This window comes from Amphibalanus amphitrite, unplaced genomic scaffold, assembly GCF_019059575.1.
Source record: "Amphibalanus amphitrite isolate SeventyFive unplaced genomic scaffold, NRLGWU_Aamphi_draft 000198F_arrow, whole genome shotgun sequence".
NCBI classification, from domain to species: Eukaryota; Metazoa; Arthropoda; class Thecostraca; order Balanomorpha; family Balanidae; genus Amphibalanus; species Amphibalanus amphitrite.
Window position 1 is genome coordinate 740,879 of NW_024881693.1, and position 19,471 is coordinate 760,349.

The window sequence follows — 19,471 nt, forward strand, 5'->3', positions numbered from 1 at the left end:
GTACAGGGCAGCGTAATCCGGTAACATTTTTGGCTCAGCGGCCCAGCGAGCTACACCAGCAGACCCCGGCCGCTGAACAGCGGCGGCGGCCGGGTTGAACAACCACAGACAACCGTCGGCCGCCAACTGCAGCAGCGACAGATTCCCCATCCTCCAAACCATTCCTTTCATCGTGACGCTTAAACATTCACAAACCCCATCCCTCCCAGCGACATATCCCCCACTCTTCAAACCATTCCTGTCATCCAACTCTCGTAACCTTACCATTCACAAACTTCCTCCTTCCCTCCCTTCACAAACATCAATTTACCGGTAAGTTTCACTGTCATTTATGTGTCTTAACGTAAATTCATGGGTTTTTTCCCATATTCATGGCATAGTACATGGATATGGGTTTTCCCATGTTGTCTTGCTGTAAAAGTGGCCACCGGTCTTAGTTAGGACGGCCGGTTTGTTTTGCGCGGCGTAGTTAGGTCGCCGCCCTCCTCGCGAGGCCGGTAACGTAAGTTAGGGCCACTAAAAAAAAAAAAAAGGACTCTTGGCTCTTGATTGTTAATTGTTATTCTTTGATTTGGACGACGGTGAAAACAGGGCGCCTGGGGCGATTTGATCAAGGTTCGTGAAATTCACACGTGATATTTCGTATCTAGAAGGCCCACGTTAGGGGGAGAAGTTCCAAATGTCACGTGACTAATATGCCCTCCGGCGCCCTGTTTTCACCGGCGTCCTTTGATTTTGCATTGGGCTCTTTGGGTTTATAGTGTGATCTAGGTTGAGTGGGTCTTCGAAAGGCGTGCTGGATTTATTTTCTGAACTAGCTTAAAAGGTAATCAATCGGTTTTTGCGACAGGAGTTTTTGAGTCACATGGTACCTACCTAAAATGATTGTTTTTTCATCAGCTAGTCTGAGAATTATGCAATTCAAAATACAGTCTTACTAGATATTTCACCTTTCTTTTGTATTCTTCTGCTCATACTTTTGGCTTTATGAGTTGTCTGTTAATGTGTTTTGATACATTATTCAGGATATCATTGCATTTTTTTATTTATAGGCACGGGAACCGAAGAGGGGCATTGGGGGCAGCTTGCCACCACAACTCTGATGCCGTGGGGGCGGTACCCCCACAACTTTGAGACGGAATATCACCCTTTTTATGCAAATGTTTTCTTTTCTGTTAAAAAAATCAAGGGATGAAGATTAAGTGGCCTAAAGCCGGTGAGAACACTAGATTTTGGGGTAGGTACCCTAGGTTGACCTCTATTATGGTGTGCCCCCAGTCTGAAAGTAGTTCCTGCACCCCTGGCTTAATTTGTTCTGGCTTCAAATTTTCCCCTCTGCATCACTTGCTTCTTAGGTGTAGTGGCACCTACCTATTATTAGTTGTGTCACTGCAGCTACTATCTCAGTCGGGCGCACTGTGGTATCTCCGATTCATTTATGGAGACGTTTCTATTATTGGAAACGTTTCCAATTTTGACTACTCTTCTGTTCCAAAAATGGAAACGCTCGTTCCATAAATAGAAACGCTAACATCTCCGCACATATTTTCTTGCCAAGGGTGGCTGGATTTGATGTATAACAACTGTTTCGCGTAAAACAAGCTCAGATACATTAAAAGCACTTGTCTTCTTGCATGGAAAGCTGTCGTATGCATTAAAATTCACGTCTTTAAAATGCTCCTGAATCGTATCCATTTATGGAGACTTAGTTTCCAAAAATGGAAACGCCGATGTTCCAAAAATAGAAATGCTGAAGTTCAAATGTGTGCAAACTTAGCTTAAATGTGTTTTTAAAATTGACATGCAACTAAAAATTTGATGTTTTGGGACTGGTGTAGCATCTCGGCTCTCGGCAGTTACCTTGGACGTTGGGTTCGATAATAATACCTTACGCGCCGCAACTTGAGCACATTCAAAAGTCAACTAAAACTAAGATTTCCCAGAAACTATTGGACAGATGTGGTCCAAAGTGGGCAATACATAAAGCGTAGATATCATTTCAATATATAAAATTAATATCAATGTTACACATGAGCTAGAATGAATAAATTCATCGTCAGAATGCAACGGTATTTGGTGTGACGACGGTGCAGACCTTATTTCCATCCTGCTTTTTAACGTATTTGCACGGAGATTTACATTGATCCGAGCCTACGATCATATTCAGCACATTTGAAATATCATAAAATGCCCACGTAAGTCCCCAAATAGGGCTTTGCAACAACTTTCATGCGATTTAATCAAAGATTGACGACCACCAGGCCGCTGGTACACCGGAAAACGCAGCGTGAAAATGAATGGAAAACTGAAGCTCCCGGTGATGTGGTTGTTCCAATCAATGGGTCAGTCTTTCAGTAGTCTGTTAAAAACGTTATTTTTTGTTCAAAACATTCATAAATGTTATTATTTTCGATTAGAAAAACGTGTGAATTTTTTATCACGTCAACATGTTATAAGCATCGCCTTGTTCGTGAACTTTCGGTTTTCTGATCGGAAAGTCGGAGAACAGTAACATAGACTAGAATGCTGGCTGTCGATTGGTGGCATCCTGCGCATGCCAAATTGCACCAATCAATGCCCAGTTTGTTTTAAAGGTAGCGATGCACACAGCGTCTCCATTTATGGAACAGATCGTTTCTATTTTTGGAAACGGCGTATCCATTTTTGGAACATTGTTCCAAAAATGGAAACGTTTCCATAAATGGATCGGAAATACCACAGTGTGCCCGACTGATCTTGTCTGGCATGACACCTCCCTGCTGGCTGCTGGCTGGTGCCATGTCATAACAGCAGCTCTGTATGGCAGAGTGTAAGGTTTAAATATGAGAAGGCTCTTAAAACTAGTTAGTTGGTTTTATTTTCCTACTGATGAACATTACATGAACAGGCCAATATCACCTGTCAATAAAGGCATTCAATTCAATATCAATTAATCTACCTATGTTATATTGTATTCAAGGTGCTCTTAAGTCATGACATTTTTAAATTCGCTTGAATTATATTCCTTCAAATTGTCTGTCCCTAAGGACTTAACATAGTTTCTGACTATACAAGCTTATTAAACTAGGCTATGATGATGGGGCTCGTAAATTCAAAAGGATGAATAAATATGAAATGTCTAAAAACACTCATTTAAAACATAACAATTATTTTAAGAAAAAGGTAAGTGTGTTGACCACTGATCCAGAGTTAAGTTGTTGGGATTATACCATAGATGTTTTACATAAACACTTGTAGGTATCATACTATTAGATGTTTAAGGATTATCAACTCAGAGATCAGACTAATGCACAAATGCTAGTTTCAGTTTAAGGTTAGTTCTGATTTGGACAGTCAATAGTTTGAAAAAATATAAGTTTATTTTTCAGTAAGACCAAGAAGACCATGTCATGAGCATAATGGAATTATTTAAAGCCATGCAGAAAAGGTCAGCAGGTCATTTGAAGATCAGAATATAACATTTAGTTGACTTGTTAAAACCTAGTCAGCAATGCAATGTTATTGTATGGAATAGTTCCTTGCCAAACTGGGCTGTATAATATAACATTCATGGGGTCTGGAAATTTATTAATAGGAACTGTGTGGCTGATGACTTAACCTCTTGCCCTTTTTGCAGTCTGCTATGAGATGTGCAATTAGGTAACCTGAAAATACAGCTATTGCCATGGCTGCTGCTGCAAAATCAAGGGCAATTGAAAAAGATGTTGATGGCCTTATTGCTTGTGTAACTGGCTTCTCTGAGACAGTAAGTAGCTGCACTGTTAACTGCTTATCTGTGGTAACTGTGGTGCTATTAGAAATACACTGCTTACTTTAATTGCTGCCTCCTGTTTAGAGGTTTCTTAACCCGCGCACCGACGGGGGTCTGCGCCAACTTCGCACCGACGGGGGGGGGGGCGGATGACCGCCCCCCCCTGAGATCTCGAGAACGAAGCAAGATAGCGACAAGCGGTAAACGGCATCGGATACGCACGGTCATGTTCTACAATTTTTACTGAGGTCATTTTCAGGTCAGGTCAAAGATGACGTCACAGGGTTCAAAAAAGTCAAAATGGCGGCGCTAGATATGGAGAGAGTTTTTCTCGAATAACTTTCGAATTAGTCAAGATAGGAACAAACTAAGGCCATCATCGTGATCCTCTCGTCAATCCGCATCGAATGATATATATGTTGACCTCGAAAGGTCAAGGTCAAAGGTTGACCTCAGGTCACGTGACCTCGACGTCATCATGTATATCATTCGATGCGTCTTGACGAGCTGAACACAATGAGACCATCCGCGCGGCTGTATCTTGTTCCTGTACGGAGTTATTGGCCAAAAACCTTTGGTGACCTTTGATGACGTCACATGACCTTACAGCTGCCCAACAGCAAAACAGGCCTCAAGGTAGTGAAGGTTGATCGTATATGAAGTCATGTATGGTATATGGGGCCATTCCGACCCGTTTTAGTGGTAAAAACAGGGAGTTGATTTTCCCCCCATTGACTTATAATGGGGAGGTCGCGAAATTGACCTGACCTTAGGTCACCGATATCGAAATTCCGAGATATACAAATTGTAGCTACTAATGACCTAATAACATCCTGCGACTTTCAAAGGCCTCCGACATCTACTGTAGCTCTGGCACGGTGACAAAGTTGCAAAAAAAGTGACTTGAGGTTGGGTCATTCAAAGTGACCTGGTGACCTGACCTTAAAAGTTAGGAGGTTCAAACTTGCACACCATGTGTAAAATTGATGAGGGAATAGTCGTACCAAATTTCGCGGCCGCTATTCGCGAAAAACCTCAGGGGGGGGGGGGCGGATATCCGCCCCCCCCCCGTCGGTGCGCGGGCTAATATCTGGTGTATTATCTTCTAAAGTTTTAACCATTATTTTTTTTTGTTATTGAAGATCAGCTGATGCAAAACTTTGATAAAGTTCATTGTTGGTATATTATTTCAGATGAATTAGATCTGTCTCCTTGCTGAATAAAAACAAAATTATATACACTATATTAGATATTTAACTTATTTTTTTTTCAAGTGTTTTTTAAGTATGTGATCTTATCTATCAAATTAATGAATTTACAACAGCTGTACAATGTAGCTTAATTAAAACACCGAAAGCTCCAACGCACACCGCGCATCACTACTGATTTCTTAACCCTCCCTACCACAGTTGGAGAAGGACGAGGAAAACTTTGAGCTATGCCGCCGGTACGTGCTCTCCAACATCTACTACCACCGCTACCTGGACACAAACAGCCACGAAGTGCGCCGCCAGCTGCGCGGACTGGCCACCAAGTTCCGTGTGCACGCGCTTCCCGGCCTCGCCGAGCGACTGGAGACCCTCTGGAAACGGCTGGTCGAGGCGCGAGACTGGTCCGAACACGCTCAGGTGAGGAACTTTAAGGGAAGGAGTGATATTGGGAGGGAGGGTTGTTGGAGGTTGTACATGGTAGTGGTTGCTGGGCAGATGCAAGTTTTGATAGGATTTTAGATAGGATTCGTTTTCGCTTTTTTTTTTTACTTTTTATTGACGATTCCTTTTTTCACTTTGTCTGAACTTGGCCTGAAGTATGCACTATGCAGTATGCACACATTATGAGAAGAAAAGCATCATCCCAATCCCTCGGGAGGCAAATTCCTGGTGACTTTCCTTCTTAAAACCATCATTCCCCGTCTCTTTTCAGTGGGACATCGAATGGCGTCTTCTCAGTCTTTTGGTGAACCTGAGCAACAACCCGACGTCGGTGGCGAGCCGGCCGCGGGCGGCGCCCGGTCAGCAGCCGCTGGCGGCCGTGTCGGAGGGAGGCGAGGAGCAGGATCAGGAGGTGGACTGGAGGAAGGAGCTGCTGCTGCCCGAGGAGGAGTACAGCCCCTACCAGAGCCCGGTGAGGGACGGCGGCGGCTGACGGTCGGGGGAGGGTGAGATGAGGGAGCTACTGTGCTCAGGTTTGATGTGGATGGGTAATTGATGAATAGTTATATTGATAAATATCCTGTTAGGAGAATATGGGAGATGCGTGTAAAAACATGTTATTTTTGTGGTGTTTCATCTGTAGTGATAATTCAAACCTTATCTAAATGCCTTTTTTACTAAAAATATTAGAGCCGATTTTTTTTTTTAGCTTTTTGCCGCCTCTGAATTGATCCCCGCCACCACCTCATAGTCGCACAATTACAAAATTTGACCGTATTTGTTGCCAGGAGGAGTGGTCGGACCTGGACGGCGATGACGACATCAACATATCTCCGCCGCCGGTCCACGTCGTTCGATTCAGCCGGTCGTCACTGCTGCTGCCGGGTGGGTCCACATCGTCATCGACCTGCAGAACTCCTCCATAGAGTGATGTCAACGGGCGACGTCTGGGCAATATGCGCATCATCCTTGGTGACGAGTGGAACATAAAGTTGAAGTCAAAAAGGCAGCTAACTAATTAGTGAGCTACATATCCAGGCTGTTTTTGAGTTCGAATGGTGCAGTGAATCTAAAACATTGAAGTGTCATGGTGGTCTCAGGTCTGATTACAGGCATAAATTTGTAACTAATATTTCTGTTTTCTCTGCCTTATAACCGTTGTCTTTTGTCTAGTGGCTCATTCCCTTTGGTTCTTACCTGCGTTATAACCCATGCCCCGTAACCAGTCCAATCTTACCCTCTCTGACCACTGCCACCCCGATGTGACCTCCCCTCTGCGGTCTCTGCTGACAGGAGTGGAGGTGGGCCGACCGAGCGCCGGCCGGCCGCAGCCGCTGGCCGACGAGGGTGACCCTCTCACCTGGCTGGAGGAGCACATCTCGCGGCCCTACCAGCCCGTGGAGCTCGGCCCGGGACCGCTGCGGCCCAGCCCCGACGCCGCCGAGACATAGTCAGTGAACCGAGATTGGCTAGAAATGAAGCCCGTTTCCATACTTTGCTGCTGTCTCTTGCGCTTCCCCTGTTATTACTCGTGATTTCAGATAATATTCGTAGAATGCTTTTGTTTGCGTGATTTGATTGCATGATTGGTTTAAGTTATTAAATATAGAATGACAAGCTTCATGACATTGACTTGTTTTGGCCTCCTCACGACCCACCATCTCTATAACCCTCCCCCTCCCCTCCTTCCAGTCACGCGCTGCAGGTGCGCCTGGGTCTGGCCGGTCCCACCGATCTTTCTGTGCTCACCGAGTGGAGCGTCTGCCGCGAGCTGGTCTGGCAGCTGCTGTCTCCCGCCGACTCGTCACTGCTGCAGTGCCGGGACGGCCAGTTCCGGCCGACCGGACGGTTCAGGGTGCACGGACTGACTCAGGTGAGGCAGGAGTGGGATACTTCGGGGCTAAGGCGATGCGTGGACCTCATATCTCGTGAGCAATAGTGCGTCTGTAAGCCAGGTGTAATTTGCACTAAGCGGAATATATCAAGACAGACTCTCCCTACTCACACCCCCTTCTCTCCACACAGGCGGCGCTCTCCAGTCAGCTGAGTCGTTTCTGCGCCCCCGTGACGGCGGTGGGTCGGCTGCGCGGATTTATCCGCTCGCCAGGTCCGCTGTCCACCCACCGGGCGTTCGCGCGGTCACTGGCTGCCCACCTGGAGGGGCTGGACGCGGAGCTGGTCACCCTGGAGACGGAGCTACAGAAACAGGGTGAGATTGGTGATGGAGAGGAGGTGTGGGAGCGGATACTGGGTGACTGTGATAATAGTGCAGTTGACATGATGCCGGGTAGGAGCCAGTTTGCCTCAGCTCAGCCTCAGTTCGCTTCAGTTCGCCTGTAGCTCAGCTGATCTAGTATTTGATTTCTAGTGGTTGTTTTTCGTTGCATGTTTATTTATTTGTTCATGCATTCATTTATTCATTTATTCATTCCTTGTATGGCTTTAGTAGTGACCCTTATTCCGGCATGCCTCTGCGCAGCCCTGACCTGACCTGTGACCCCCAGAGGTCACGCTGACCCTCCGTGGCATTCAGCGTCGCCTCTCAGACCTGACCTGTGACCTGTGACCCCCAGAGGTCACGCTGACTCTCCGTGGCATTCAGCGGCGCCTCTCTGCGTGGTTCTGCCACCTGGCAGAGCTGGACCGTCTCCTACAGAGAGGGGTACTGAGTGTGCCAGACGACCGGCCGGGATGGGTACGCGCCGCCAGGTTAGTGTGAGGTGGAAAACGGGAGGGCACATAGCTCTGGTACTGCTACCTACGGGCTCCTAAATTGTCATATTATCTGACTCCCAAGAACTTCTTGAGTAATGCGAGGAAACGATGCACTTTACTTCGATAAGGTTTTAAAGCTACGCGCTATTCCAGGTCGTGTATTATCTGTCCTGTCTCCGCCCCCTTACCAGGCTCGGCTCTGTCCCATCTCACCCGACGTCGCCTTCTCGTTCCAGGCTGGTCTCTGTGCTCTATGAAGCGGTGGACGTGTGCGCCGACCCTCGCTGGTCTCCTGCTCTGGTCCGTCTGTTCCTGGACACTGTCCAGCCGATGGTGGCCGTGGTCAGCGGCTGGACAGTGCTGGAGACCGACCCCGACCCCAACCGGGAGTTCCTCATACAGAGGTAAGCGAAAGGGTGAGAGGGTGAGAGGGATTGGTTGGTTAGGAAGAATGTGATATGATTCAGGGGATATCTTGGTTTTGCGTTTGCAGTTCATCTGGAACAGTGGTTCACTTTGTCTTTAATACCTCGCTGTGTCGTTATGCTTCGCTCAAACTTAGTCCTGGCAGCTTACTAGACGTACTCTCAGCTATTTAAATTATCGAAGCCTTCAATGGTCAACATTGCCTTACCGCTGTATTTCATCCCACGGTATGCCATGCTTGTCCAGGAACGAAGAGACGGCGGTGACCGATCCGCAGTACTGGGCCAGCGGCTTCACTGTGAACTCAAACTTCCACGATTACTGGACAGATGGCGTTGAGCCGCTGCCGTTCCTTCTGCCCCATCTCGACCAGCTGGTGCAGACGGCGAAATGTCTGAGGATCCTCTGTCATCTCAAACTCACCGATCATCTAGGTAAGAAGAACTGTTTATGTATTTGAACACCAGCTTTCTATGCGTTCAGTTATGGACACACACACTACCTTTGCAGCGATGCTCAATTTTTAGGGTTTGGATGGTTTTCACACATCTCAACGGGTTTACTCTTCACTAATGGCCTGGCTCTGTTTCAGATGACAGCAGCCTTCAGGAGGAGTTCAACTCTTTGGTGTCCGAGGCTCTCTCAAAGGCTGACGAGTCTTCCCAAGAGTCTGAACAAACTCCTGGGTTTGAGGACTCACCTCAGAAGAGTGCCAACACCCTCTCAAATGCACCAAAGAGTTCAGAGAGTACCCACACGTCTGAAGCTATCGACCCAGGAAAAGAACCCAAACCAGGCAAGCCAGTTAGCGTCGCTGGGGATTCGAAGGCGGCGAGCGCTGCCGTCTTCTCCCCAGCACCACCTTCGGCAGCCGTCTCAGCGGACGGACCAGAGGGCTCAGACGCAGCCGGCGCCGAGACCACAGGAGACGCTGAGAGCGTATCTGCAGCTGGGACCGCGACAACTGTGGTCACCGCGAGTGAATCTCCAGAGGGCGGCCCACAAGAAACCGCTACTGAGAAGCATCCAATGGCAGCAGATGCCCCTAAACTCCCTTCAGTGGAATCAAAAGACTCCCCTGACGACCGTCCAGCACGCGCTGAAGCCCCAGCTCACCCTCAGCCCGCTGCAGAGGACGCCCTCAGTGACTGTGACAGCGGTCGGGGGTCGGAGGAGGCCCCCTCTCCGCCCCCGCCGAGGGGACCGGCAGCACCCCCTGGTGGGATGCTGCAAGAATTGCTGGTGTCCTTCGGTTCGCCATACCTCAGCGCAGCGTTCGAGGAGGCGCTCTACGCCACGGATAGGGGACGGGATACTGCACCGGAGGCGCCAAAGAAGAGGTAAGAGGTAGAGGGGTCCGTTCAGACGGTAAACCGTAAAGAGGTTTGTGTTTGTCTCTCTTTGGTTTGTGTTGCTGAAGAACTACTGATGTGCTTTTTTACGGTATCTGAAACGCACCAATGAATGCAGTGCGAATTTCATGTCAGCTAGATTAGCTGCTAGGTAATGTTGTTAGACAAAGAGAATTAAAGGTAAATATGTAAAAAATTAGTTATTACTGCTGTCATTGCCGTCCTTCGTTAGCCTGTTTTCCATTTCGCTGACCCCACGTCTCGCCCCCGCAGGTCGGCTCCGCCGGTGCGTCTGACCACCTCGATCCCCCACATCATGTGCTCGGCTCTGAGCGGACCGCTGGCCGCGCGGCAGGCCTCCGTCTGCCGTCGAATGGTGACCGCTCTGCGCTCAGACTTCCAGCTGGGGGAGCACCTCAGGATGCTGCGCCGCGTGTTCCTCATGGAGGCGGATGATCTGATGGCTCAGTTCACACTGCAGCTCTGTGATACGGTGGGTGTTGGTGGTGTGTGGATGGAGTGTGAGGAAACTCGGTGGTTGACTGTGTGTTTTAGCTGATATTTGACCATGTGGCCGATGGGGATGTTGGGTGATGGGAGTCGTTCCTAATGGGCTAAGATATAAAAAACGCGCTGAAATTACGTTAGAATTAATATTAATCCCTTACCTAACAATAAAAGCTCTTTGAGGGCTTTCTCCTCATCACCTATTAATCATAAGCTACCCTCCCTGGTTCGCCCGCCCCTGTCTCTTCCCCAGCTGGCGTCTGACTCCGACTCTGACGAGTCGGTGAGTTTGACTCTGTGTCTGGAGGACTGCGTCTCGGCTCGGTACCCGGAGCAGGCGGCTCGGCTCTCTGTCACTGTGCAGCACCCGGCGGAGCGCGAGCTACCCCTGCTGCAGCGGCTGGCTACCGTCACCCTGGGGTACAGTGTGCCCTGGCCGTGTACTATCGTCATCACAGACAGCTGCCTGGAGCGGTACAACGCCATGTTTCGGTTCATACTGCAGCTGAAGTTTACACTGAGGGCGCTGCACACGCTCAAATTTGAAGGTGCGTTGTGGCTTGCTTTTGTTGTTTTGTGCAGAGCTGGATAAGCCACTTGGTGTTTGGAAGGCGAGGCAGTGATCGGCTGTCCATTCTGGACAACCCATATTGCTCACTAATTGCATGCTCAGCTTTTACTTGAATGCTTATTGGACCATGTATCGTGCTTGAAATATAATAATACGCTCATCTAACTAAAACTCAGATAGTCTGACTTTACCATGTTCCCTCGTCACTAACAGATCTGGATCGGTGTGCTGGGACGGCCGACTCCAGCACCCAGTCCCCGCTGGACCTGGACCGTTCGGAGCCGGTGCCTCGCGCCTCGCGGGTCCTCCGGCTGCAGCTGCTGCGGGCCTGGCTGCTCCACTTCGTCGGCAGTATACACAGGTGAGGATTACCGAGGGTGGACACTGGACACATTTGGTGTCTTGGAGAGGGTAGGGGATAGTGTGAAGACTTTTCGCAGCGTCGGGAATGACTTGCTGAATAGGTAGAATATGGGTAGGTGTGGACTGTGGAGGTTCCTTAGTCTGTAGGAAGCAATGTAGGAAGTATGATTTGGCCATCCTACATAGTTTACCTTCACCCTCATTCTGTCCGTCCTTTTCGATATTCCTCCCGTCAAACACAGTGACCTTTACAGACCTTTATCAGTACAGACCTTTATCCTTTTTCAGCTACATCATGATGCGGGTGCTACATTCGACCTGGCTGGAGCTGGAGGAGCAGCTCGAAAAGGCCGCTGATGTCGACGCCATGGCCCAGAGTGAGTCTCCGGCGGTGGTGACGGACTAGGGCCGGGGTTAAAGGTGATGAGGTAACATCATGTGGTGTCCATGTGTAACTATTATTGAAAACATTTAAATCAATGTTCTTTGGTAAGCGATCTAGATTTGCGCACGGGACGTCTGACTTTGCCTACTTTATTGCATGATGCTAGATCTTCACTAAATTGAATGTTTATGGTTTCACTGGTAAGGGCTAGTCATTTTCCCGACTTCTTCACTTTCTCATTCCCTTCTTCGCTCGCCAGTGCACCAGCTGTACCTGGGCGTTCTGCTGCGCCGCTGTCTGCTCAGCGGCTCCGCTGAGCGGACCCTGCACGCGGCCGTGCAGTCGGCGCTCCATCTCTCCGGACGGCTGCAGCTGCTCTGGACAGCTGCCGGCCAGCTGCCCGAGGCAGAGCTGCTCAAACTGGAGGCCGACTACGTGCGCTGTCACCACTTTACAGCCGGCCTGCTGAGGCAGTACAGGCAGACCATGGGACACGGTGAGTGGGGTGTCTGCTGAGGCAGTACAGACAGACCATGGGACACGGTGAGTCTGCTGAGGCAGTACAGACAGACCATTGTCCTCTCCGTGGCCTAGTGGATAAGGCGTCCGTCTCCTAACTCGGTGGCAGCGAGTTCGCGGCCGGGAAGCTCCACGTCGTTTGACCCGCGTTCCTATACATATTAAGCCAGCTGGCAACTGGCGAGAGAGGGTCACGCTAGACCCGGTCGGACCGTGCCGCCATCTACCTGCGGCACGTTAAACTTTCGATCCAAATTATCACCGGTGAACCGGGCGCGGGCAGAAGGTGGGGTGGTGGGTCCGTGGTGTCATTCGCAACAAGCACTGCTTAGCGGGGCACCCGGGCCCATAGCCACCCATTCATCCATTCGGACAAAATTTCTAAAAAAAGGACACGGTGAGTCTGCTGAGGCAGTACAGACAGACCATGGGACACGGTGAGTGGGGTGTCTGCTGAGGCAGTACAGACAGACCATGGGACACGGTGAGTCTGCTGAGGCAGTATAGACAGACCATGGGACACGGTGAGTGGGGTGTCTGCTGAGGCAGTACAGACAGACCATGGGACACGGTGAGTCTGCTGAGGCAGTATAGACAGACCATGGGACACGGTGAGTGGGGTGTCTGCTGAGGCAGTACAGACAGACCATGGGACACGGTGAGTCTGCTGAGGCAGTACAGACAGACCATGGGACACGGTGAGTCTGCTGAGGCAGTATAGACAGACCATGGGACACGGTGAGTGGGGTGTCTGCTGAGGCAGTACAGACAGACCATGGGACACGGTGAGTCTGCTGAGGCAGTATAGACAGACCATGGGACACGGTGAGTGGGGTGTCTGCTGAGGCAGTACAGACAGACCATGGGACACGATGAGTGGGGTGCCTGCTGAGGCAGTACAGACAGACCATGGGACACGGTGAGTGGGGTGTCTGCTGAGGCAGTACAGACAGACCATGGGACACGGTGAGTGGGGTGTCTGCTGAGGCAGTACAGACAGACCATGGGACACGATGAGTGGGGTGCCTGCTGAGGCAGTACAGACAGACCATGGGACACGGTGAGTGGGGTGCCTGCTGAGGCAGTACAGACAGACCATGGGACACGGTGAGTGGGGTGTCTGCTGAGGCAGTACAGACAGACCATGGGACACGGTGAGTGGGGTGTCTGCTGAGGCAGTACAGACAGACCATGAGACACGGTGAGTGGGGTACCGGCCTGCTGAGGCAGTACAGACAGACCATGGGCCACGGTGAGTCTGCTGAGGCAGTACAGACAGACCATGAGACACGGTGAGTAGGGCCACAGGTCGCTCGTCGGGAGCCATTTAACCTCATCAAATGATTGAATTTCAGGCCAGGCTTTATATTGTACATAAGCTTTCGAAAATCGACTGGAAGTACAAGTGTGATATTTTGTGGATGATACGGATGGGGCACAGGATCCATTACCAACCTTGTGTGGTTTATTTTTCGAATGAGGTGGTTTACTGTTCCATGTTGACACGTGTACTCACGTTCGTCGAAAAGTTTAAGTAAGTGATTTCTACTTTCCACATCAAATATCCCCGGTGTTCCCTGTATTAATATCGTTTTACGTATAGAAATTACATCTTCATGGGTGTAATACCTGACATATTGCATGCGCCCATTTTGTTCCGCACGAATTCATTTCTCCCTTACATCCAGCTGACACAAGATCTGAGGTAGCTGAGTGTTTCAATTACCTCTCATACAACCACTGTGTAACATATCTGCCCTCGGTGTGTGTTTCAGTGGATAGCCTGGCAGCAGCAATGGCTCATAGTGCACCGGGACAGATATCATACGACGAACTGGTTTGAACCGACGCGAACTGACGTGAGCTGTCCCTAACTGGCGTGATTGCGCCGCCCGTCCGTCCGTCGAGCGGTGTCATGTGAATGAGCGGCGACCCCGGGTTGGTCATATGAGTGACATCTCGTGATAGAACTGGTATAAAACTGGTGCTGATTGGGCGGTTGGAAGGGTGACCCCCGGCTGCCGGTGACTCGTGAGGTAGCGACTAGCCAGGATGGTTGGTTACTTGGTGTAGCGTCTTTTGGCGCATGACGGATGTCGGGAGAGCGCAGTTGAGAGCAGGGATGGGAGTCATGTGCTGGTGCTGAGTGTGTGAGTGCGTGAGTGAAGTGTGGTGTGAGTGCTCGTTGGTGCTACTGTGTAGCGGCTGAGCTGGTGAAGTACTCAGGTGTCTGATTGATTGAATTAGAAGAATGGCTGAGAGTTCAACACTCGCAACAGTTACAAATGACTGTGTAACATTTTTGAGCCTGACTTTCATTCCCACATGTGCGTACTCATTCCCAACTCATTGATGAATAATATATGCAAATAATATATAACATTTGCTACACATTTTCTTTCATTGTGAAATGTGAAATGGTGATGGAGAAAACTGAAGAAAGACCATATAATAAGTAGCAAATGGAGATGTTTGCTGGATGTGAATATTATTCAATCATGGATCTCTGTGTACCTGACAGAGTTGTTATCTGAACAGTTACAATATATACAGACGGCTGTGATTTGATCAATATAGAAGACAATACTATTTCTGGGAAATTATTGGCAATAAATCGCTTGATCAAATATATTCACTTTTAATGTCCCTCTCAAATGGCACGGTCGGCGTCGCGATCTGCTTTGATCACTGTAAACCACATACGTGATCGGTCTTTATGTTAGACCCAATCCCAACAACACTGCAACAAGCTAAACCGAATTATGGGCTGTCAGATGAGAATTTGACGCTGTAATTGCTTGAACCTGACTGCCATAGGGCATGAACATTTTGTCAGAGAGTTGCCGAGAATTTAATCAGTTCCAGTTGAACATTTAGTGTTTGTAGTTGTTCTTCAATGTGGTTTTGTGGTGTAGAATACTGAGTGTTATATAACTGAAGTTGTAGGTACTTGTGTAACGCTACCGTATATCGAGTACTAGTTTTTATTTGAATGTTTGTTATGATTTCTTCAAACCCTTCAGTATTAGTCGCTTTGTCACATGCAAAGCGCACGCTTCTCTTAATTAAACGCCGATGCTGCGAGTTTTCCTTCAATGGGTCTTCAAACTCCCTGAGTTCACAGATAAATATACCACGTGAAAATAACACCACCCTGAATGGTTTGTTTTCGTACTGAGCTGCAATTCAAACCTGCTGCAGCCCCAGCGCCCAGTCCGGCTCGCTGTCTCGCCGCTGCGGCTCTCATGAGCCCCACGCTGTGCGCCCGTCTGCGGGGCGCCCTTCTCACTGCCTCTCTCCCTCTCGTCTCCCTGGCCGCCTGTCGTCCGATGCCGCCAATTGTCGTCCGCATCGTTTCTGCTCTGTCGAGTCTCCGTGCCGATGAAAGCCGCCCCCGGCGGTCGGGTGGCCGCATTGTGCCCGTGTCAGGAGTTAATTTAACCTAATTAACCAGGTGGTCGCCGGCCGACCGCCAGTGATGAAAACGCGCCGTTTGATTCACACACACTCATACTCCGGGATCACCGGCAGCCAGGTGGGCCCTAATTGAGTGATCATCGCCTGTAGAAAACTAATTAAGTAATTAAAACGAGCCCTGTTGATTTAGAGCGCGGGGCGGACGGTGCGCGCGGCGCGTGCGTCCGTTTAGCGGGACGCTGCCGACCGCGAGCGCGCCGGTGGTCCATTTCACGGTGGGTGACTTCGGAGGGACGGCAGCTGGCCGCAGGCTGTGTGGGCTCGGCAGTCAGGGCCCTCGGGGGGTGCCCCCTGTCCCCCCTCTGACGGGCAACTAACGGGAACCGCACCGGGATCGGGGCAATGGGGAGTCGGGCAAACCGAGCGGCGATTTACAGCCCGATGTGGCTGCGGTCGTCCTCTTCGGCAATATCGCTGCCGCCGATCTACGGCGATTCGTTGAAAAAGATTTTCCAATCATATCCCGCGACCGCCTGGGGGGGGTCGGATCCGACCCCCCCTCCGTTTTTCTTGAATAACTCATGAACCGCTTGCGCTATCAACTTGAAACTTCGCATACCTTCTCCCCCATCAATTTGACGTCTCCTGTGCAATTTTTAAGAAAAAAATTTCAAATATTTCTGAGATATATCGATTTTAGTGATGTAACTACATGGCGTTTTCAGTCAAAAAATGATAAATGTTTAAAAAATCGTCAAAAATCGAGATATTAAGCAAATTGCAAATTAAGGACATGAAAAGACGCAGCTTAACGAGTTCTTTAAAATGGCAATCTCGGATTTTCCATAAAATGCGTTTTTCACCTCTAAAAATTCAAAAAAACTATATTTTTTGGAAAACAGCTAATAAAATCCAAAATTTTGAGAATTTCCAAAAAACCGGAATATATGTTATAGAACTCTATCAGAACATTAGATGTCCCAAATTTCAACTTTCTATCTTGATTTTTGACCCCCAAATTGTAAAAAATAGCTCCAACATGCATAGGGCATGGTGACGTCATAAGCATTTTCGCGAATTAGAGGCACTTCTGAACATCGCATGTGAAAACAAATGGCACCACTAGATTCCTGGGACAAAGCTCGTCTAGAAAAGTGCATTTTTATGTCAAAAATAAAAAGTTGAAAAATTGACCTTTTTTTCTTAGCCCTCGTTTAGTTATGTGTGGTATAAACGATTTTTATGCTTTCAATGCACACTTATCACCAGCACAGTGACTTGGGGTCACATATAACCATTACCATCGGATTTGGCGTGAAAAATAAGCCATAAAACATGTGTCGCACGCCCATGTAGCAGAAAGTGAAAACCGTGACCTTTCGTGACCTGACCTGACCTTGACCCGTACTTAGTATGGCCCCTATACGCACATGGTACCTTCACTAGGTCTTTGAGGTCATTTGTGGTGAGTTTCGAGCAGCAGCTATCGATTCCGCTGTCCGTAAGCCTAATCATGCAAAACCCCTGAATTTGACCTTTGACCTGACCTTGACCCGAAAGTTGACCTCAATCTTAAAATCTTAAGAGTGCTTTGGGAAGGTCTCGTAGAGACCTTTCGAACGCCGCCTCGCGGGGCTCGATACGACCATTGGTTCTCGAGATAACAGGGGGGGGGGGTCGGATCCAACCCCCCCCCCCCAGGCTGATGTGGGTACGGAAATAGCCCAGGCGGTGCCGGGATATCTGAAGTTCTCCATACACCCATGAGTGTCGCTTGTTTTGAGGTTATCAACGATTGGGTTAGTTGAATGGATATCTCGCTGGGTCTTCATTACCTTACCTACACTTACAAACTGAATATTGCCTGCGCATTATCCCACTCGGCATCTGGTGTATTCCATGAATATTCATATCTCATGGGACGCTCGGTACCTGCACACCGTCAAATCAGCCCGACCGTTATTTCATCCAGATAGCACTGAATGTGCACGCCTAATTCGCAGACCTATAATTTCGCTGCGTGTTATTTTCTCCCCCGAGCGTGCACCTGCGCTGGTGCCATATAGTGTCGGTGACCGTCCGCCTATTCGTCCGTCTGTTTTAGCCAGGGGCTCCGCCACAGGGGGGGTCGCGGGGGTCCGGACCCCCTCAATAATTTACCTGGGGGGTACAGTACCCCCCAATATTCCAGATACCTATAAGTTTGTTTTCGCGTAGAAATGACTAAATCATTCACAGTATGCGTCTTGAATATGTTGACAGTCGTGTAGCTAAGGAACTGAAGATCTAGAAATGTAGTGTATATAATGTCGTAGCAGACGAAGTATACTCGACAGTCGACAGTGACACTCGCCGGTCTACATGGGAGTGTCTTCATTCCACCATTTTTGTTATTACTATGAATGCGTTTCAGATGGCTAGGATTAGCTAGGTATGCTAGAATTTGGCTATAATTTTGCAAGGCATATTTTAACAAATTTTTACTGCGTCCCAAAATTGAGCAAAGGGCACGTGCTACGACTATAAAAGGCACAGGGCAAGGAATAGAGTAGGGCATGGCACAGGATATTTTAGAGGGAAGGCTGGGTACAGGTCAGGGCAGACAGCAGGGCACAGGTCAGGGAACCGGACAGGGCACAGGGCAGGGACGCAGTGGGTCAAATCAGCAGGGGCTACGTCCCAAGGCGAGGGGGCTGCGTCCCAAAATGGGACGCAGTAAGTGCCTTAAAATATGCCCTGTAATTTTGCGAGGGGAGTCCAGCTTGTAGGACACCTTCTAGACACCACACCTGCCCTAAGAGAGCTTCAAATCGATCTGAGAATCGCTCTTTCAATGTGAGGTCATCCTATAGTGTCAAGGGGGGGGGGGGGGGTCCACGTCGCTCCTTCAGAGCACCATACTAGTCTAAGCATCCTCACACCGTTCTGAGGTAATATGAAATAATCTGCACAGGGCTCAGAATGCAGGTTCGTAGAGGTAGGACATTCACCCCATTGTCTGACTATTGATTGAAGCGGAGCATTTTGATATCCATTTTCAGGCCAGGATAGGTCACACTCATCACAGAGACTGAATGTCAATTGTCAGTCTCTAAGGACCCCATGCTGCTATATGAGGGCAGGGCTTTCAAATCCCTACAATACCTGCTATAGCACTGAGCTTTCCTTTAAGTACGGCCTAGGAGGACTCTACACTGGCTTTAGAGTTTAGAGCCAGTGTAGTAGATACCTGAGGGCCATGTAGGTCCCTGAACTCCCAAGCCCATGCCAGTCACAGAGCCCAATGCGTTCTCTGATGGCCAATATCGCCTTTGGAGCGCGCAACACTGGCCTCCATTCCTCAAGAACGTCGATTTGAGAGGCCGCCATGTCGGTGTCAATAGGGCTCTGCTCCTCGGTTTTCGGTTCCTTATGCAATCTAAACCTTGGTCTTGCAGTTCAAAGCAAACTTCTTCCAATAAAATTGTTAGGTTTCTTTGTACTCTAGAAAAACGGCAATTCTTCATCGATTTCGGGCGCTGCGGTGGGGGGGGGGGGGGAATCCCCCTGAATGCCACCCTGGATCCGCCAGTGAGGTTTTGTGTTTGGGTCGGACCCCCCCAATCCCAAAACCGTGGCGGAGCCCCTGGTTTTAGCGTCGTCTGCATGATATTCTGAGTAATCCCAAGCGTGACCGTCGCTGCAGCAGCAGCCATGGTAGCCACAATAAACGCAGTAGTCGACACAAAGCCTCAGTGGGACCGGGATGAGTTCATTAGAACATGAGCTCGGCGGTCGGCTGGGTGCCCCACCGTGCGGCGCCGGTATAACTCA

At 49.2% G+C, this 19,471-nt stretch overlaps 1 protein-coding gene across 2 annotated transcripts; it reads left to right on the forward strand.

Annotated features, from left to right (window-relative positions):
• Positions 1-89: 89 nt before the first annotated feature.
• On the forward strand, positions 90-14,632 carry LOC122384787 (gamma-tubulin complex component 5-like). Of its 2 annotated transcripts, none has more exons than XM_043372527.1 (18): positions 90-312; positions 3,617-3,745; positions 5,161-5,379; positions 5,675-5,875; positions 6,192-6,288; positions 6,697-6,853; positions 7,096-7,276; positions 7,429-7,612; positions 7,977-8,112; positions 8,355-8,522; positions 8,791-8,978; positions 9,137-9,884; positions 10,170-10,389; positions 10,657-10,951; positions 11,188-11,335; positions 11,626-11,714; positions 11,982-12,218; positions 14,017-14,632. In XM_043372527.1, exons 2-18 carry the CDS (start codon positions 3,665-3,667, stop codon positions 14,082-14,084), a joined length of 3,417 nt encoding a protein of 1,138 aa, XP_043228462.1. In that variant the 5' UTR covers positions 90-312; positions 3,617-3,664; the 3' UTR covers positions 14,085-14,632. The 2 variants fall into 2 exon arrangements, with proteins under 2 accessions (XP_043228462.1, XP_043228463.1); XM_043372528.1 differs by lacking the exon at positions 90-312 and adding an exon at positions 728-826.
• The last annotated feature ends 4,839 nt before the right edge of the window (positions 14,633-19,471 follow it).